Source organism: Balaenoptera physalus, assembly GCF_965194825.1.
Source record: "Balaenoptera physalus genome assembly, chromosome: X".
In the NCBI taxonomy this organism is placed as follows: Eukaryota; Metazoa; Chordata; class Mammalia; order Artiodactyla; family Balaenopteridae; genus Balaenoptera; species Balaenoptera physalus.
This window is the reverse complement of record NC_138903.1, coordinates 13,407,871-13,429,131: the sequence shown is the minus strand read 5'-3', so window position 1 is coordinate 13,429,131 and position 21,261 is coordinate 13,407,871. Positions and strand designations below refer to the sequence as shown.

Sequence of the window (21,261 nt, the reverse complement as noted above, 5' to 3'; positions counted from 1 at the left end):
TTCATTTTCTGGTTCTACTAAGACTGTTGCTTCAACCCTCTGTCTGATATCAGGTCTGGTAATGAAAAGGAATGCTAAGCAGTCGGCCACAAGAGACCAACTTCCTTATGTTCTTCTTTGCTTTGTGAAATCACATGGTTATTAGCAGTCAGATGCCCAATCATTACTATCTTTCTTTGTTTATTGATAATCTGAAGGTAATTAACTTTACTCACCTTAATTTCGATAGAGCTGAAGAAGTGTGCTTGTAGGTCTTTAACTCTCAAGCTCTAGGCAAAAAGTCACTGCTCTGAGACACCCCACTCATTTTCCCTCTGGCTATGCCAGGGTCATGCATTAAAAAGAAGATATTTGCATCCTATTTATCACTTGATCAGGAAGCAGCCACACAGTCACTAATGGGCATGGCCCCAGAGTATGATGGGCCCACTATGGTAGGAGTGGAAGAAAGGGAGACTAAGAAACTCTGCTTGGCATTGAATAAACCATGGTCAGGCCCAGCCAGTTTCCCTCGTGACATAGGCCACACCACTGTAAAAATGGGAATCAAGCAAATCAGCTTTTATTATTTATCTACATAGATCAGGCAATTATTTATTAAAACCTCAAATGTTCTCCAAGGGCATTGTTTGTCTCCTAGGCAGAAGTAGTAGAAATCTTAGCCATTAAATATAATAAAGTCTTGGCCACTTTTTGCTTTGAATATTGTTTTATCTGGAAAAAAAGTATAATTCTTTTGTGAAAGTAGAATGGGTTTCTTTTTGAGCCCAATGAGTGCTATTCTCCATGGCCACTGGTTTCTTTGTCCTGGACTCAAAGATGAGGCAGAGATCAGGGCACAGTCAACCCAGCCGGCCCTGGGAAGGCAGGGAGCACGCCTCCCTTCACCTTTGCCTCCGTGGTAACCTCTACGCACACGCCTGTTCAGATAAGATTATTTTCTACACCCATAGTCTATGGCCGGAAGAGAATTTGCTTGAACACTTACTGAAACTCTGGAAGGTCTACTTTTTGTGAGTTAAAGTCCCCTTTGGAGGAGCCATATCACACTGGGCAGAGGTGTAGGGAACTTTTTGCCTTTTAAATTTCTCCATGAAAAAAATTAACTAACAAAGCAGAAAGAGAACACTGTGAAAACTCTTGTCAAATGTCTTTTACATCCACAGCTAAAACATTCCTCCTCAAAGCAGAGTGGTAGTTAAATAGATCTGGTTAGTTGAATACAAAGTTAACTTTTCAACATTTTTTTTCAGATGCTGAATCAATTTGTAACATTAAGAGCACTGTTTTAAAAATGCAAATCCCAATGTCCAAGGTGGAGCACAGCCCTTCTCGTACTACATGATGATACACATGCTTCTCTGTTTATAGAACTTGCACATTCATCACATGAAGAATGGTTTCTTGGGGAATTTTATCTAAAAATCTAATATGATGAGCCACAGAAACCACTGACAAATGAACTTCACAAAGTCGCTTCTGTATATTGAAGGGAAGAAGGACATTGAGTAGAAAGGAAGGTACCGAGTCCTCAAGAACATTTTCTAATAAATCTCCAAGAGTTTATACACATCGTTGCATCTAATGAAATATAATTTGTCAAATTTTAACAAAAATGTTTATTCCAAATCCTGCCCTTTGTGAATTTTTTGGCTTTCATTTTTAAAATCATATGTGATATATGTTTATTCGACAAAAGCAAGAACTACAGACAAGCAAAAGAAAACTGTTAACATTTTGGTGAACATACCTTTAGATTTTTTTCAAATTACACATGCAGATGTTTATTTTCACAAAAATGAGTTCACATGCTGTGCATACGTGTCTGTAATCTATGGTTCTCATGTCACAAACACCTGGAGCCACCTGCCTCTGAGGTCCTTCAAAGTTCCGCTCCCTAAGCTGGACTCCAGCGCATCTTAACAAAGTTAAAGAACCCTGTTTTGATGACTCACACTTTTGTCATCTCCCGATCAGTTTCTTCTGAGACAATACTTGGTTCCTGATCAAGTTTGGACCTTCCTTTCTCCTTCTACTTGCTTCTGTCCCTTCCTTGTACTTCCCTCTTCTCCTAGAGTAGCCTAGATTCTAAACTGAAGGCATGTCTATGGTGAGGACTAATTTTTAGAAATGGAACGTCTCTCGCCTTGTATTAGGACAATAAGTCAACAGGGCTCCAGGGCCACTGTTCACTCAACTGCCTGTCCAGTGACTAGCAAACTCGGCTCTGCCTACCCACATTTAAGGGAAATTCAGTTGGGAAGGTTTTTTTTTTTTAAAAAAAAACTAAACAAAATAAAATTCGATCCTAAAGCTAGAAACCAGAAATCTATTTCCATAGAGAAGCTGGTGCGATTTGGCTGGACACTCATATATCACTACCTACATAGAATAGATGCATCAATTTGCTTACCAAATAGCTCAGGCTGCCTATTTCCATAAACACATGAGATTAGAAAGATTAAAGTGCAGGGGAGGCCAAAAAAAAACCAAAAACTGTCAGAAATCAGTACAGTATTTTCTATAAGGAAGTCAGCAACCATTGTGTAACTTTTAAACATAAAAGGTGCATGCTAAATTAACCAGACTTGGAATCACTATGGTTACTTAGCATTTATAAGAAAACGATATCATGAGAGTAAGGAGTTCAAGCCTGCACATCTATTCAGCACACTTGGTGTTGGGCCTACAGTGTGCTTGAGTGACAATGAACGGGTTTGAGAGATGGTTTCAGTAGCTCAGGGATATGCAAGCTTGCTGACTTCTGGTAGCCTCAGAAGCCTTCGAAGAGGTGATAGGACTGCCACTCGTGGACTGTGTCACCCTGACCAAGCCCCTTCCGTGCTGTAAATGTTAGTTTTCTCACCTGTAAAATGAAACGGGTAACAGCTCTTTCACTTTATGTGACTTAAATGAGAAACTTTATGTGACTTAAATGAGAAACTTTATGTGAAAATACTGGGCACGCTATGGGTACCCATAATTTATTTATGATTAAAAGAGAAAAAGGTGGAGAGAAACAACTCAAGTTAGAGAGGAGTCCTTACTCTTTGCTACGAAAGGCCCGAGGAAGGAAAAGTTATTATTTTTCTTAAGATAATTGAGAAAGATATTATGGAGGGGAGGGCATTCAAATTGGACCTTGAAGGATGTAAGTGATCGCGGTGATGATAATCCTGGCTAACATTTAAGGAGGGCTCACCAAGTGCCAGGTGCTCTTTAAAGAACCTTAAAAAGATGCATTTGTTTACTGGTCACAACCGCCCTATGGGGTAGGCCATAAACAGCCCCATCCTGTGGGGTAAGTTGTAACAAAGCCCCCCTACGGGGTAGGTTGCAACATCATTCCCTGCTTACAGCTGATGACGCTGTCACAGATAAGTAAACCGCCCAGGCCGCACTGCAAGTGCGCAGGAGCTGGGGTCTGAATCCAGGCAGTCTAACTCCGTAGCCCATATTCATTTTATTTTATGTTGGAGAAATTTAAAAAAATTTTTTAATTGAAGTATAGTTGATTTACAATATTATATTAGTTTCAGGTGTACAGCATACTGATTCAATATTTTTTTAGATTATATTCCTTTTAAAGTTATTACAAAACAATGGCTCTATTTCCCTGTGCTGTACAATATATCCTTGTTGCTTATCCATTCTTTTTTGTTGAAGTATAGTTGATTTACAATATTGTGTTAGTTTCAGGTGTAGAGCACAGTGATTCGTATATATATATTCTTTTTCAGATTCTTTTCCCATATAGGTTATTACAGAATATTGAGTAGAGTTCCCTGTGCTATACAGTAGGTCCTTGTTGTTTATCTATTTTATATATAGTAGTGTGTATATGTTAATCCCAAACTCCTAGTGTATCCCTCCCTGCCCTTTCCCCTTTGGTAACCATAAGTTTGTTTTCTATGTCTGTGCCCAGCCCATATTCTTGACCACAACGCAGATGTTAGGGAAGGATATGCCAGCTGTGTAACGCTCCTAATCAGAGAAGGCTCTAACCTAAATGTAGGAAGGCAGCCACAGGGTATCAAAGGTGGTAGGAACCCTAGAAGTCATTTTAGAGATGCAACACTGAGCCCTGGCAGCCTAGGTGACTTAGCCAGAATCGCGACACTGTGACTAGAGAGACACAGCCCAGGGAGCCAGATTACTGGTGTCCTGCCTGGGACACTTGCCCACACCATCATGGCAATAAATACACTAAAAGAGATCTATGTGTTCAGCTAAATGTATGATAGCCTTGCTAAAGCCTGTGGTCTGGTAGAACTAGGCATAAATTTGAGCCTTACCAGATACACGCAAGGGAGCCTTTATTGGAAATATCAGAAAGACGTGACCTATAAATAATCTTTCAGCAGGAACCTCTAAAGCAGTGTTAAATAGCAAAACTCTAGCCCACGTTTTGAAAATAGGTAAGAACATACAACCTCAGAAGTTGGAATAAATTCTAAGTGGTGCAGAAGGGGAGCAGGAGTCAAGAAAGGAAGGGAGAAAGGTATGTATAGTTAATTGGGGCCATTGGATAGTTCCCTCAATTAAAATGTATGTTCCCTGACTGGCTCAGGATGGTGCCTTTAAAGCTTTATTTTTTAGAGTTGAGAGGTGAGGGTAGCAATTCCTTACCCCTTTATTTGATTTGGTTATCCTCCCTTACTTTACATATCATTTACCTAAGATTTTGATAGGTGTCAAGATATTAAAATAATACATGTGGTGGGAGGGCAGTGGAGCGGGGAGGGCGGGAAGGAAAGGGAAGACGCTCCAAGTGCGGACTGGGATGGGGGCTCCGAAAGCCAAAATGGTGGACCTGTGGCAAACTTGACCTTCAGATATTTGCCCAAGGCCAGGCCTGCCTACCTTCCTGCTAAATAACTGAACAAAATATGATGGTAAGTTAAACAGGAACAGAAAGCTTAACTCAGAATCAGGTCAAGTGGTTCAAAAATATAACTCTTAAGATGCTGGCCAAAGACAAATACCAGCTCCACAGAACCTGACAAATCCCCGTTTCATAGGACATTTTGCAGGCGAGAGAAAGTTACAGTTGATCTCGGCATGATACGGACAGAAATCCTTTAACATTGACACTTGAATCCAGCATTTTGAAACACCATACCTTGGTTGCTCCAAAATGAATTTATGGAAAGCACACATTTTAGGAAGCCATTTTTGCACAGAGAATGCCAATGCCTTTCCTGTTAGAGCTAAAATTTGCTTTTGGTGTGAAATTCATCTTCAGTGCCTCATAGAGCTTTGCTAAGCCCTTTCCTTCTTTCAGCAGCCTCTTTCCTTCCGCTCCCTCCCCTCTGCCCAGCGCACCCCTCTGGGCACCTTCCTTAGAAGAAAAGCAAAAAGTGATAAATTCACATCCTAATACCTCATGCTGAATTAGTTTAACACGTAACACTGCTAAGGATACAGGTTGGTGTGGACAAAGGCACCAAGCTTTGGTGGGTTCAAATCCCTGCCCTGTCTCTATGCAACGCGGCATGTTACTTCACCCTGCTAAACCTCAGCTTCCCCATCTGTAAAGGGAGTAAAACAACAGCCACCTGAAAGGGTTATGAGGAGTCGAGAGAAAATGGCGGTACAATGCCTAGCACCCTAGTAGATGTTCCAGAAACCTGTACCCCTTCCCCTCATCACTCTGTAGGCAAAGTTTTTAAAAAGACCATAGCAAAGTTTAAAAGCTGGAGACAACGAGATGACCTCAACATAAAATTTTAGTCTTCACCCTCCTTCCCCCAGCCCCCTGGGGATAGGCGATACTGGGAGGGGAAGACTCCGCACGCCTTCTCTAGTCAACAAGCCCCTGCTCCGTGGCTGTTACAACCTTTCAATCCTGGGACTGGTTACCTTAAAATCAGTTTGACTGTGTATCTGTGCCACCGATTTCTACGAATCAGTACGTGGATGTTACTCCAGGTGTGGCCCACGGACAGGCAGTAGCAGCCTACCCTGGGCGCTCGTTTGAAATTCGTACTCTCAGATCCCACCCAAGCCCTAGTGCATCAGAATCTGCATTTTAGTGAGATACCCAGGTGACTTATGTGCACACGAGAGTTTGAAAAGCAATGACCTAGACCACATTATAGTTGTACTGCTTTTTAAATCCAATGAAACCATCATGGTCTGCGAGAACTTTCAAAATTCTATGTATGTGGCTGCAACTGTGTATTCACCTCCCTCCCAGCTTTCTACCTCCATCTAGAATACCCGCAGGCCCCTGACTTAGGGGGACTTCAGGAAGCTAAGAATAAATATTCGTAGCAAAGAAAAACCATCATAAAGCACAGATAAATAAAAGAAGGCATGACTAACATTTCTTTGTCTTTTTGGGAGCAGTTACGAAGCCAATATGAAAAGTCACAGAAGGACCTATAATGGAAAATAATCTGAAAAAGGATAGATTTTTATATATATGTGTATATATATATGTATGACTGAATCACTTTACTGTACACCTGAACCTAACACAACACTCTAAATCGACTACACTTCAATTAAAAAAGTTAATAAAGGGGAAAAAAAGAAAAGTCCTCGAAGGGCAATGGCTTAAGAAGAGTATGGAGAAAATCAGCAGAGGAATAGACACAAAGCTAGATCAAGCTGATGGTGATGTACACACAACCCGACAGGTTCCCTGAACGAGATCTTGAGCTAGGAGGGAATTTCCAGTGACTCTTCTATAGCAGGCCCCCGAATGACATGGTCCCACCCAAAGCCCCCAGAGGAGCCCCAGCAATTTCACCTTCATAATTTTGCACTATTTTTCTTAAAGCACCCCCCTCCCCCCAAGTTTGTGAACTTCAGGCTCTACAACACCCAGATCCGAACCTATTTTCCTGTAGGACATGACACAGTAGAGCCACCTGCCCTTCCACGCACCATTTTGCCTGGCTCTGCTGCCCGGGTCCACGGCGGTGAGGTCGCTCTGCTCTTGTAGGGACACAGCCGCAGCTGTCCTCCTTCCAGCAGCCGCAAATTGCCTCACATTTTCCCGGCTGCTGGGTCAGAAATGGCTACATTACTCAGTGCCCCCCAAACGTTTATTGTCCTGCAAGGTCTTACACAATCCCACAGGAAACCGCGCTCAACGCTTAGCCAATACTTGTTGACCTGATTGAGCGCAACAAAAACGGAGACAAAAGCATATTTCATAAAGGTTCCAACTTTGATAACTACAGCTCCTGCTTTTCCCAGGCAGCTCTCGGGTACATGTGATAACCTGTCTTTGTTTGGAGAGTTCTGCACTGGAAAGGACGAGAAACCATCTCGGCAAAAGCCCGCTTGTGACGCTGACTTCTCTCACACGAGTCAGGAAACCATGAGGTAACGCCAAAGTGTGCAGAGAATAAGCAATGAAAACTTCAACTCAACACTGGACCGAGGGAGGTCAGAGAGGATATGAGAGAGAAGGACGATCAAATGATGGAAAAGGAGCACATTTCCACAGCTTAAATTAAGAAATCCAGAAATGGAAGAGAGATGGGTTTGGCTCACGTACCATGCACCGAGAGTGCAGTGAAAGAATGTGATTATCTTGACTGATTTATGATGATCACTCTAATGATTTGTGACATCACAACTTTTAAACTTTATTTGTTATCAAAAAAGTTTTTAATTGAAGTATACTTGATTTACAATGTTGTGTTACTTTCAGGTGTACAACAAAGTGATTCAGTTACACATACATATATATATATTCTTTTTCCAATTCTTTTCCATTATGGTTTATGACAGGATATTGAATAGAGTTCCCTGTGCTCTACAGTAGGTCCTTGTTGTTTATCTGTCTTATATACAGTAGTGTGTATCTGTTCATCCCAAACTCCTAATTTATCCCTCCCCCCCTTTCCCCTAGGGTAACCATAAGTTTGTTTTCTATGTCTGTGAGTCACAATATCATGGCTTTATTCATTCTACCGTCTTCTCCAGTGCACACTGACTGTATGCAATCTGTAATAAGTCTAATGACTTATTTTAGGCTCAGCTATGGATGGCTGAGAAAATTAATCATCCTTTTGGCATGCATTGACACACTGTATTAGCTTATAAATTGTTGGCTACTTTAACTTATTTGTAAACGTCTGTGTTGTGATGAAATCTTGGGTGGGCAGAGGATGGTGAAGCCACTGACTTTCACAGAGGTATTCTTTTGAGTGGACACAGGATGAGCATCATTTCTTTTTTTTTTTTAACATCTTTATTGGAGTATAATTGCTTTACAATGGTGTGTTAGTTTCTGCTTTATAACAAAGTGAATCAGTTATACATATACATATGTTCCCATATCCCCTCCCTCTTGCTGAGCATCATTTCTATTCATTCATTCAGTCTTACTGAGAACCTACCATCTACCAAGCATTCTGTTAGGAGGTCTAGGGACACAGCGGTAAACAGAACGGCGGCAGCCCACATCTTCAGGAGGCTTATGTCCAGTGGAGGAAGGACTACAAGTAAAGATTTAATTACAGTAGAGTGTCTGAAAAATAAATATTTCTATTTGAAACTGGAATTTGGGGAACGAAGAGTCCTTCAGAACAATTCAAAAGAGGACAAATTACACCCTGATAGCAAATAAATCACTGGTGGATTCCACATAGGTCTCCATCCTCTAGGAATCAAGTAGGCAGTCATTCGAGAAATTGATGGTGAAGCAGAGTGACAGTGGCAAAGCAACTTGGCCAAATAAATTAATTCTACACTCTGCTAATTCACTACCTTTCCCACATGGCGATTTGTATTTACTCTGCTGTTTAAACATGGTAGCATGGCTGAAGATCAATTCTAGAATAAAAAGTCAGTTTAGGGGAGGAGAGGAGGACGTGGCAGAACGCTGAAAACACCTAGGCACGATCTCTTGGGATTCTCATCCCTTCTTGGGGCTTGAAACACTCAAGGGCAGCTGGGAGGAGTGGTTTCCTCTGAGTCAAAATGTCCCAGATTTATGTATTTATTGTATTCATTCACTTCCTCTGCGACTTCTCCGGAACTTTTCTTGGGCTCTGTATTTTCCATGTCTTCAGTCCAATTCTAACTTGTTGTGGCAACCTGCTATTTCCATTATGTGCTTTAATTTGCTTGAATTATGGTCTGCGTTGTCACCTCTACCCAGGGAGACCCATTGGAATTTTCTCTGAGCTTCTCTGCGTGAGCTTTTAGCACGCAACAAGTTTGTGCACGGCTGCAGCATGGGGTGATTTGGCTTCACGATGTAAACAAGCTTGTTCAGTTGGGAGCAGTAGTGCTTACATTTTTAGAACAAGAAAGAACCTGATAGGATCCATTGTGTGTGTGTGTGTGTGTGTGTGTGTGTGTGTGTGTGTGTGTGTGTGAGAGAGAGAGAGAGAGAGAGAGAGGGAGAGGGAGAGGGAGGGAGAGAGAATGTGTCTGTCTGTGTTTCTTCTGGCTTCGAGTGACGTCTATTTTTCTCTTACTTTAAAATATTCATTTGACTCATGGCTTTAAACACCATCTATATACTTATGGTTCCAAATTTCAGCCAGGTCCTCTCCCCTGAATTCCAGACTTGTATTCGACTGTCAGTTTGTCCATCTATACTTGGAATATCTAATAACCATGCCAAACGTAACATGTCCAAAGGTGACCTCCCGACTAACCCCACAAACCAGCTCCTCCTACAGGCTTTCCTTCTCAGCGAAGAGCAAATGTAGCCTTCCAGTTGCTCAGGCCAAAGAATGTGGAATCACCCTTGACTTTTACCCTTCTTTCACACCCAGCATCTGATCCATCACGAAATATGGTTAGCCATATTGTCAAAATATATCCCAAATTTGGCCACTTTTCACCACCTCTACTGCTACCTACTGGTCTAAGTTGCCACCATCCGTCATCTGGAATATTGTGCTCGCCTCCTGCCTGCTCTTCCTGCTTCCACACTTGCCGCCTGCTGTCTGTTCTCCACTGACTAGCCAGAATGATGCTTTCACGTGTAAGTCAAAGCTGGCCACTCCTCCCGTCTGAACTCTCCAATGGTTCCCCCTCTTCTGGTCCCCTAGTACTGTCTCTAACATCATCTTATGATTCTTCTACCTCACGTTGCCACTCCTACAATATTCTGAGCACCACCTGCCCCAGGGCCTTTGCCCAGGCTGTTTCCTTTACTTGGCAAACCATCACAGACATCTGACTGGTTCGTTTCCTCATCTCCAGACTCTGCTTCAAATGGCATCTTCCTAATGAGCCCTACCTAGACCATCTTGTTACTACCACACCTCGCTCCACCCAGCACTCCCAATCTCCCTTACTCTGCTCTACTTTTTCTTTTTTTCATAGCACCTAACACCTTAAAACTGACTACATAATTTAGTTATTTATTACCTTTAATATCTGTCTCTCCTCCCTGAGGGGTAAGCCCACAAGGGCTCTGATAGCTTCTCTCTGCAGCCTGAGCTTTTTTCATGGGGATCTCTTCACTGGGGGCGTCACTCCGTCACCTCCTGCTCTCATGTCTCCTGGTGCTGAAATAATCTACTTGGAGGTTGGGATATGATGTGAATAGTTTACACTTACTGGAATCAAAGATGAGTGTGTCATCTCTCCTAAGGATGCTTGCATATTAAACCTCAGGTTCAATGGTGGAACCTGAGGTTTTTCTTCATGAAAGGAGATTGTGAGTGGAGGGTGAGAGTGGACACAGAAAGGTTTGTTTTTTGTTTGTTTGTTTTTCGTTTTTCTTTTTTTTTTGGCCATGCTGCACGGCTTATGGGATCTTAGTTCCCTGACCAGGGATCAGACCTTGGCCCTTGGCCGTGAGGGACCGCCAGGGAATTCCCTGTTGTGTGGTTTTGTTGTGCCCTTTCCCGACATCCATGAAGTCTTTACACAGACTGTTGGCATTTTATCAATTTCACTCCTGTTTTCTAGTGGAAGGTAAGGATTTGAGGTCTAGATGGGGTTGGCAAACTACTTCCACCACCTGTTTTGGGAAATAAGATTTATTGGAGTGCAGCCACGCTCATCCGTTCACGTATTGGGTGAGGCTGCCCTCCTTCTCCAGCGGCAGAGTTGAGTCGTTGCGACAGAGGCCATATGCCCACAAAGTCTCAAATATTTACTGTCTGGCCTACATAGAAAAAATTTGCCAACTCATGCTCTAGAAGAATCCTGCCAGCTGTGGAAGTGACCTAGTAGCTTGGAATTTAGCTCAACAACTCAATTCAATAGATCTTCACTGAACTGTATTGTGTACAAGGTGCCAGTTGGAAGCAAAGGAAGTAGGCAAAGGGGAGATCTTTATGGAGCCCTTCCAGCTACGATTCCCACTTCGATTCAAATGATTTTTTCCCAAAACTTTATTATGAATAATTTCAAAATACAGAAAAGTTTTTAAAAAGTATGGTGAACACCCAAACAGCACTAGATTCTACAATTACATTTTATTATATCTGCTTTGTCATCTATCTGTTTATCCACCCTCTAGCCATCCATCAGTCCCCCTTATTGGTATTACTACTATTACTGTTATTATTTGCTGCATTCAAAGTAAGTCACAGACATCAGTGGACTTCATACGTGAACACCTCAGAGTACATGACATCAACTGGAGGATAATTCAAATTAGCCTTTTATTTTATTTATTTTTAGTTATTTTCTTTTTATTGGAGTATAATTGCTTTACAATGTTGTGTTAGTTTCTGCCACACAGCGAAGTGAATCAGCCACACGCATACACACGTCCCCTCCCTCTTGGACCTCCCTGCCACCCCACACCCCATCCCACCCATCTAGGCCATCACAGAGCACCGAGCTGAGCTCCCTGTGCTATACAGCGGGTTCCCACTAGCTAGCTATTTTACACATGGTAATGTATTTATGTCAAACCTAATCTCCCAATTCATCCCACCCTCCCCTTCCCACCCTGTGTCCATACGTCTGTTCTCTACGTCTGCCTTTCTATTCCTACCCTGCAAATAGGTTCATCTGTGACATTTTTCTAGATTCCACATATATGCGTTAATATACGATATTTGTTTTTTAGCCTTTTAATTTAACTCCAACCCTGTGATCTTGAAAGCAGCCTTCATCTGGCCAGAAGACACAGTCTTACACAAACTGAAAACTGAGAAAGGTTATCAGGATAACTGAGGTAAGTATCATTCACCTACATTTCTCCATTTCCCTGGTTCAGAGATGAATCGGCCTTTCAGGGCTGAGAATGTTTTGCATGTGATGAATTCTAGGAAAGTTCTGTGGCTCAAAAGAGAGGGTCATAAGCTATTCTTTTCTGGCACGCTGCCAAAAACCCATGGGAAAGACAATTACGTGTTTCATGCACTGGTTGATCACATGTAGCCTCTGGGTCAGAACCCTGGCCGATGGACCAGACCACATCCATGCAGATTGCTCTCACGAGGGTGGAAACAGGAGTCACGTATACACATCTTTTCTGGATATTTTTGGATGTCCTCGACCACAAGCACATTAATGCCCTTCATAAACGAATGTTTACAAAATAATCAGTCCCTTACTTGGAGACATTTCCTGGGTCCAGAGAGTCTGAATCCCTAATATGGAATATTCTAAAGATATTTGTCATTTAATGAACAGCAGTTACCATGCCCTGGGAGGCAAATTACCGAAACCTGATCAATCTGCAAGAAAGATTTTTTTTTAAGAAAGATTTTTTTGAGTTGACTGCTTGAAGGAGAAAAAAAATTGCAAATGATGAAATGTATAAGATGTCCATATATTTCTATAAAGTATATTTTTGAGAAGAAAGTCAGTCAGTCATCCAGGAGAAGAAAATAAAATTTTGGAATGAGAAAGGAAAACAGGTCACATAAAATATGTTGATATCATGAGTGTCTTCAAGGATAACGGTGTTACTGGGAATCACTGAGTGATTGATGGCGTATCTACACGCTCATATATCCAGCTGCCTATTTAGCATCTCCAACTGGATGGCAAATGACAGTGTGAAAAGCGCTCAAAGCTCCATGTATGAAGTCACATTTCTCATCTCAAAAGCCAGCCTTGTTACAGTGAAACATTACATGCTGCATATTCCCTTTGTAAAAATTTGCCCCCCACCTTTGTTTTTCCTCATTTTAAGTCTTCTAGCTTTTCAGGTCTGCTCTTTTTTTCCCTTTTTTTCTGCAGCAGCCCACAAACAGACTTCCCTGCCTTACCCTGACAATGCACGCCCTTGGACTTAGCTTCTCCCCATGACTGGCTTCCCAAAGTCAAGAAGGAAGGGAAGCTCTTCTGCCTGTTTCAGTTTCAGAGGTGGAGGGGATTCTGAGTCCCAGGGAAGGTTCTGAAAAGGTGATAAACTGAAAGCATCCTCAAGAGTATGGCAAGTCCAATATAGAAGTGGGTAAAAATGCACAGCGATGCCATTCTCTCCTGTTTTCTTGTATTAGGAAGCTGTCCTTCTAAATGCTACATGTAACAGAGGAAACTTTCAGGACACCTGTGCTTCAGAGGTTACTGCTCTGGCCAGTGGGACGCAACATTTCATCTCTCAAGTCTAGTTTAATAAATTTTTATCTTACTGGATGGCTGCTTGCCTTGGTACTAACATTTAAATGAACAGATCCGCTTTCTGAAAGGGTAAAATTTTTTTTTAACCTCTTTATTGGAGTATAATTGCTTTACAATGTTGTGTTAGTCTCTGCTTTATAACAGAGTGGATCAGCTCTACATATACATATATCCACATATCTCTTCCCTCTTGTGTCTCCCTCCCTCCCACCCTCCCTATCCCACCCCTCTAGGTGGTCACAAAGCACTGAGCTGATCTCCCTGTGCTATGTGGCTGCTTCCCACTAGCTATCTATTTTACATTTGGTAGTGTGTATATGTCCATGCCACTCTCTCACGTCGTCCCAGCTTACCCTTCCCCCTCCCCGTGTCCTCAAGCCCATTCTCTACGTCTGAGTCTTTATTCCTGTCCTGCCCCTAGGTTCTTCAAACTTTTTTTTTCTTTAGATTCCAAATATTTGTGTTAGCATAAGATATTTGTTTTTCTCTTTCTGACTTACTTCACTCTGTATGACAGACTCTAGGTCCATGCACCTCACTACAAATAACTCAATTTCGTTTCTTTTTATGGCTGAGTAATATTCCATTGTATATATGTGCCACATCTTCTTTATCCATTCATCTGTCGATGGACACTTAGGTTGCTTCCATATCCTGGCTATTGTAAATAGTGCTGCAGTTAACGCTGTGGTGCATGACCCTTTTTGAATTATGGTTTTCTCAGGGTATATGCCCAGTAGTGGGATTGCTGGGTCGTATGGTAGTTCTATTTTTAGTATTTTAAGGAGCCTCCATACTGTTCTCCATAGTGGCTGTATCAATTTACATTCCCACCAACAGTGCAAGAGGGTTCCCTTTTCTCCACACCCTCTCCAGCATTTATTGTTTGTAGATTTTTTGATGATGGCCATTCTGACTGGTGTGAGATGATACCTCATTGTAGTTTTGATTTGCATTTCTCTAATGATTAGTGATGTTGAGCATCCTTTCATGTGTTTGTTGGCAATCTGTATATCTTCTTTGGAGAAATGTCTATTTAGGTCTTCTGCCCATTTTTGGATTGGGTTGTTTGTTTTTTTGAAATTGAGCTGCATGAGCTGCTTGTAAATTTTGGAGGTTAATCCTTTGTCAGTTGCCTCATTTGCAAATAGTTTCTCCCATTCTGATGGTTGTCTTTTGGTCTTGTTTATGGTTTCCTTTGCTGTGCAAAAGCTTTTAAGTTTCATTAGGTCCCATTTGTTTATTTTTGTTTTTATTTCTATTTCTCTAGGAGGTGGGTCAAAAAGGATCTTGCTGTGATTTATGTCATAGAGTGTTCTGCCTATTTCCTCTAAGAGTTTTATAGTGTCTGGCCTTACATTTAGGTCTTTAATCCATTTTGAGTTTATTTTTGTGTATGGTGTTAGGTAGTGTTCTAATTTCATTCTTTTACATGTAGCTGTCCAGTTTTCCCAGCACCACTTATTGAAGAGGCTGTCTTTTCTCCATTGTATGTTCTTGCCTCCTTTGTCATAAATTAGGTGCCCATATGTGCATGGGTTTATCTCTGGGCTTTCTATCCTGTACCATTGATCTATATTTCTGTTTTTGTGCCAGTACCATACTGTCTTGATTACTGTAGCTTTGTAGTATAGTCTGAAGTCAAGGAACCTGACTCCTCCAGCTACGTTTTTCTTTCTCAAGATTGCTTTGGCTATTCAGGGTCTTCTGTGTTTCCATACAAATTGTGAAATTTTTTGTTCTAGTTCTGTGAAAAATGCCTTTGGTAGTTTGATAGGGATTGCACTGAATCTGTAGATTGCTTTGGGTAGTATAGTCATTTTCACAATGTTGATTCTTCCAATCCAAGAACATGGTATATCTCTCCGCTTGTATCATCTTTAATTTCTTTCATCAGTGTCTTATAGTTTTCTGCATACAGGTGTTTTGTCTCCTTAGGTAGGTTTATTCCTAGGTATTTTATTCTTTTTGTTGCAGTGGTAAATGGGAGTGTTTCCTTAATTTCTCTTTCAGATTTTTCATCATTAGTATATAGGAATGCAAGAGATTTCTGTGCATTAATTTTGTATCCTGCTACTTTACCAAATTCATTGATTAGCTCTAGTACTTTTCTGGTAGCATCTTTAGGATTCTCTATGTATAGTATCATGTCATCTGCAAACAGTGACAGCTTTACTTCTTGTTTTCTGATTTAGATTCCTTTTTTTTCTTTTTCTTCTCTGATTGCTGTGGCTAAAACTTCCAAAACTATGTTGAATAATAGTGGTCAGAGTGGACCACCTTGTCTTCTTCCTGATCTTAGAGGAAATGGTTTCAGTTTTTCACCATTAAGAGCGATGCTGGCTGTGGGTTTGTCATATAGGCCTTTATTATGTTGAGATAAGTTCCCTCTATGCCTACTTTCTGCAGGGTTTTTTTATCATAAATAGGTGTTGAATTTTGTCGAAAGCCTTTTCTGCATCTATTGAGATGATCATATGGTTTTTCTCCTTCAATTTGTTAATATGGTTTATCACATTGATTGATTTGCATATATTAAGGAATCCTTGCATTTCTGGGATAAACCCCACTTGATCATGGTGTATGATCCTTTTAATGTGCTGTTGGATTCTGTTTGCTAGTATTTTGTTGAGGAATTTTGCATCTATGTTCATCAGTGATATTGGCCTGTAGTTTTCTTTCTTTGTGACATCTTTGTCTGGTATTGGTATCAGGGTGATGGTGGCCTCCTAGAATGAGTTTGGGAGTGTTCCTCCCTCTGCTATATTTTGGAAGAGTTTGAGAAGGATAGGTGTTAGCTCTTCTCTAAATGTTTGATAGAATTCGCCTGTGAAGCCATCTGGTCCTGGGCTTTTGTTTGTTGGAAGATTTTTAATCACAGTTTCAATTTCAGTGCTTGTGATTGGTCTGTTTATATTTTCTATTTCTTCCTGGTTCAGTCTCGGAAGGTTGTGGTTTTCTAAGAATTTGTCCATTTCTTCCAAGTTGTCCATTTTATTGTCATATAGTTGCTTGTGGTAATCGCTCATGATCCTTTGTATTTCTGCAGTGTCAGTTGTTACTTCTCCTTTTTCATTTCTAATTCTATTGATTTGAGTCTTCTCCCTTTTTTTCTTGATGAGTCTGGCTAATGGTTTATCAATTTTGTTTATGTTCTCAAAGTAAAAGAGTAAATATTTGTAAGAGTTTTTTTTTTTAGGCCAAAGAGCTTTGAAAATCCATCTCATCTGTTTTCTTGCATAAAAGCATATTTTCCAGTTATCTATTATCATGAAACAAATGACCTGGAAACTGAGTGGCTTGAAATAACCATGTTTATCTGCTCACAAGTATGTGGGTCTGGAAGTTGGGAAGCACACAGTTGGGTGTTCATGTCTTAGCCACGTGGCGTCAGCTGGGGCAGCTGGGCCTGAAGGAGCCACTTCCCAGATGGCTTGTTTGTCTGTATGTGTGGTGCCACAGTGTCCTTGGCCTCTGTCTCCTTCCTCACATGGCGTTTCTTCCTGCAGGACCTCTCCTCCACATGGCGTGGGCTTCTCCCAGAAAGCTGGTCTCAGAGTCCTCACTCTTCCTACCTGGCAGCTGGCTTCCCAAAGGCAGGAAGCAGAAGCTGGCAGGCCATTTCAGAGCCACGCCCAGAAGTGGCACACTGCCCCTTCCACCGTATTCCATCGGTCAGAGCAGCCAAAGGCCCTGCCTAGACTTAAGAGGAAGAGAAGTAAACTCCACTTGTGATGGGGGGAGTGTCAAGGTCACATTGAAGAAGAAGACAAGTGTATATGGGAGATACTGTTGGAGCCATCTTAGGAAAATAGAATCTTCCAAAGGAAGAGAAACGATGACTCTGGTCAACAGTGTGTAGTCGTGATGACTGCCAAGTCAAACTTCTCACCCAGACTTGAGGGAACAGACAGGCAACGCTTCCTAGAGGGAGTGATGTGGAAACTGAGAGCTGAAAGATGAATGGCAATAGGCCAGATCAAGGAGAAAGAAAGTTCCAGGCAGAGGCACAGCAAGCTGACAAGAGAGTGAATGCACATTCGAGAGCCTAAAAAAGTTGAGCATAATGGAAAGAGGGGCTGCTGTGTGTGTGTCCATCCTCGAGCAAGTGTCAGCATGCTGAGGGTGAGGCTGGGTTAAAGACATCACAGCTCTTTCTCTTGAGGGCAATGAAGGTTTTAGGCGGTTATTCCATTTCCCTGTGACGTGGAGAATGGCTTGGCTATCAGAGAAGATGGATGGTGGCAGTCAAAATGGGAAGCACTGGATATATTGCTACTTAAGAGATAATAGGAGCAGAATCCACAAGATTTCAAGGTGGAATAGTGATAGCTTGAGTTTCAGTCTCAGGCAATTGGCTAAACATTGAACTTTTTGGTAGGGAAGGCAGAAGTATTTACCAAGTTCTGCCAAGTGCCAGACAGAGAGCCCACGCTTCTATTTTCTTTGGAGACAGCTGCAGTCGTAAGTAGAATGATGATGAGCAACAATATTATTTCATGGCACTTTTAATGTTCACATGTATTATCTCATTAGCTTTTTAAAAACAATTTATTTAATTAATTTATTTATTTTTGGCCGCATTGGGTCTTTGTTGCTGTGCGTGGGCTTTCTCTATTTGCGGCAAGCGGGGGCTACTCTTTGTTGCGGTGCGCAGGCTTCTCACTGCGGTGGCTTCTCTTGTTGTGGAGCTCAGGCTCTAGGTGCATGGACCAGTAGTTGTGGCTCGCTGGCTCTAGGGCGCAGGCTCAGCAGTTGTGGCGCACGGACTTAGTTGCTCCGCGGCATGTGGGATTTTCCTGGACCAGGGCTCGAACCCGTGTCCCCTGCATTGGCGGGCGGATTCTTAACCACTGTGCCACCAGGGGGGCCCTCTCATTTAGCTTTGACTCATCGAAGTAAAGTGGGAAGGGGGGACTTGAGCCCCACTGACACATAAGGCATCAGGGGGAAAGTCCTTCTTCCTCTACGGACTGTTGTCTTAAAGCAGGGGTCTGCAAACTAGGCCTGCAGCCAAGTCTGGCCCACTACCTCGTTTTTTTAGAGCCTGCGAGCTAACAGTGGTTTTTACACTTGTAAGTACTTGAACTAAAAAACCAAAAGGAGAATAACACTTCATGACAAGTGAAAATTACATGAAATTCAAATGTCAGTAGCCATAATTAAAGTTTTATTGAAACACAGCCACACCCATTTATTTACCTGTTGTCTCTGGCTGTTCTGTTGCTACAAAGGCCAACTGGCTTGGTAGCCACAGAGAACACGTGCAAAATCGAAAACATTTACTATTCAGCACTTTCTTTCCTTCTTCAAAACCAGGCAGTGAGCTTTCTGGTGTTTACAGAACAGAAACCCGCGGAGGCTTCTGCAACTCCGCACTCCCCTGGGAACACTCTCCAATTCCCTCACCCCTTTGCAAGGAGAGAGCAGCAAGCAACTTATTTATGTAGCCAACAGTTGTGTAATGCTTAGCACCTGCCCAGCTCATTTCATTCTCATCACAGCCCCATCAGGTTGTATTGTATTATCACCATGTCCGTTTTACAATGGAGGAACCGGAGGCACAGAGAGGCTGAGCCACCTGCCCAAGGTCACACAGCTAGAAGTGGTGGAGGCAGGATTCAAACCCATGCCGCCGAGCTCCTCGGATTGCGTGATCAGCGGACTCCAGGTAGAGACAGGTGTCCTAGAAGGTCCAGTTGGGACCTTCGCCCTGAACAGAACACCTGCCAGGTCCAACTCCCGCTCCCAGGGCCCAGCGCGCAGCTCTAGGGGGCGGGGGGGGGGGCATCGAGGGCAGGCGGGGGGGGGGGGGGAGCGGCGGGGGGCGGAGCGAGAGGATCCGCGCGGCGGCGGACTGTCAATCAAGGAGTATCGCCCCCGCCCAGGGCCCCAGAGACCCACACACTCCCGCCTCCCGCCTCCCTGCGGCCGCCGGCAGCGAAGTGCTGAGTCACGGTGAGGCAGCTGCGCGGTGCCCTTCGAGCCCACCTTCCCCACGCCTCCCCCGCCGCACGGGCTGCAGCAGCCGCCCTCACCGGGCGGGACTACAGGGCGCCCGCAGGGCCGGGCCGGTGCCGGCGGTCAGTTAGCAGGACCCCGCCCTCTCTGGCCCGCCTCAGATTCCCAGGGGAATCTCCTAGGCAGATGGCCAGAGATGCTTAAATAGTCCTCTGCAGTGGGGTGCAAGTGGCAGACAACTTTTCTTTCTGCAGACCACTGCGATCTGGTAAGTACCTCATCAGTGGTTCACGTGCATAGAATTTAATTGTAGGAGTCTGGAAAGACCCAGAAATAGTCCAAATTGGGGGGGGCGGGGCGTAAAATATCAATACTTTAAAGATGCTTTTGTAGGTAGGTGATGACAGTTCTGTACAGCGTGGAGGATTGAGCTCATTTTAGGTACCCCACGGCCCAGCACCCAATAAATATTTATTGATTGCCTGCCTCGGGGAGGGCACATTTAGAGTGAGCCTTGCTTGACTGCCTGGAGATTTGCCGCGCACAGCGCTCAGAGTAGCGGCAGCTCACGTTCTTAGGGCGCTGACTACACTCCTTTGCGGTAGGCAGTCTTATTACTCCTATTTCGCAGGTGGAAGAACTGAGGAACAGAGAGGTTTAGCAATTGGCCTCAGGTCACACAGCTGGTACGTTGGTGAACTTGGGATGCAGACCCAGGCTGTGTGGCTCCAGAGTATGCTTCTCGCTGAAGCATCTCTCTTGGTTTGAGTGGGAATCTTTGAAGGAAAGGATTATACGTTTGAAGAAGAGCGTTAGGAGTTGCGGATATTGTATGCAAGCATTTGAAGTGGAAAGGGGATTGATTATACTTGTTTCGTGATATGCCGTTGAGTAGGCTTTCGACCCACAAAGAGGAAACACTTTTGGATTGGGGCTGTGGTTGGGTGCCGAAATACGGAAAGCACTGTCAAGGGCGCCTCCTCCATGAGTTTCCTGTGCTCTACTTCACGTGAAAGCTCCAAGATTTCTTGCTACTTAAGTTGACCCTGAGCTTCAGGGATAGATGGGTCTTTGAATTTGATGACCCTCAAAGATCCCTTTCAGTGTCAAGGTCTTCGGCATGTTCAGGTGAGAGTCCCAGACCTCTTGGTTTTTCTCCGTGTCGCCACACAGATCTCTCTCAGCTCATGGTAGCACCTCCGTCATGGGGCAGCGCGGGGTAGGGGGGAGGTCGAGGGATTTCAATCATGTAAAGCAGATAAAGTGCGCATTAGAGGTCCTTAGTGAATGCCCAACGGAGCTGTTATTACTAACCCTTGTCAAAGGTGGTCGTAGGACTACACCCGATAAACATTGTAAATAATTAGTAGGGTGCTGGGAACCTAGTTAGTACTCCCACGCGTTCACCATCATTATGGTTGATTTAAAGCACCTAGCCCAGGTCTTGTGCAGAGTAAGCAATTTAAAAATTGTAGCTGTTAATACTTGGGGCAGGTGTGAATTTCCTATTCTATATTTTATAGTCCTTGAGTGGTCCCTCCTTGATGATTTCTGTGTTTTGTTGTTCCTCCTCTTGCCCTCCGTCCTCTACAGCTCAGCCTCAGAACACTCTCTTTTTAGCCTTGGACATGGCGTGGTCCAAAAAGGTTACCCTCTCACTACTCAGCCGGGAGCAGTCGGAAGGGGTTGGAGCGCGGGTCCGCAGAAGCATCGGCAGACCTGAGGTACGCTGGCTGGTTGGGTGGCTGTTTCCTGCTTTTTTGCAGAAAGGACTGGTGGGACCCT

At 43.2% G+C, this 21,261-nt stretch overlaps 2 protein-coding genes across 12 annotated transcripts in view; one reads left to right on the top strand and one right to left on the bottom strand.

Annotated features, from left to right (window-relative positions):
- Positions 1 to 12,117, bottom strand: part of BMX (BMX non-receptor tyrosine kinase) — a 53,559-nt gene extending 41,442 nt beyond the window's left edge. For 5 of the 6 annotated variants that reach the window (XM_082447147.1, XM_082447150.1, XM_082447151.1 and 2 more), the window contains exon 1: positions 6,895 to 12,117. In XM_082447147.1, coding sequence (XP_082303273.1) covers positions 6,895 to 6,897 — 3 coding nt within the window. In that variant the 5' untranslated portion in view covers positions 6,898 to 12,117. Of the gene's footprint in view, positions 1 to 215; positions 2,272 to 6,894 lie in introns of those variants that run through there. The other variant, XM_082447149.1, reaches the window with a different exon arrangement.
- A 48-nt stretch (positions 12,118 to 12,165) lies between these two features.
- The window catches only part of PIR (pirin), a 111,088-nt gene continuing 101,992 nt past the window's right edge, over positions 12,166 to 21,261 (top strand). For 2 of the 6 annotated variants that reach the window (XR_014258921.1, XM_082447258.1), the window contains exons 1-2: positions 12,167 to 19,186; positions 21,070 to 21,200. Coding sequence is in view for 4 of the 6 variants with exons in the window: in XM_082447258.1 (XP_082303384.1) it covers positions 19,048 to 19,186; positions 21,070 to 21,200 (270 nt within the window). In the remaining 2 variants the exon portion in view is untranslated. Of the gene's footprint in view, positions 19,187 to 19,424; positions 19,745 to 21,069; positions 21,201 to 21,261 lie in introns of those variants that run through there. The other 4 variants (XR_014258920.1, XM_082447259.1, XM_082447257.1 and 1 more) reach the window with 4 other exon arrangements.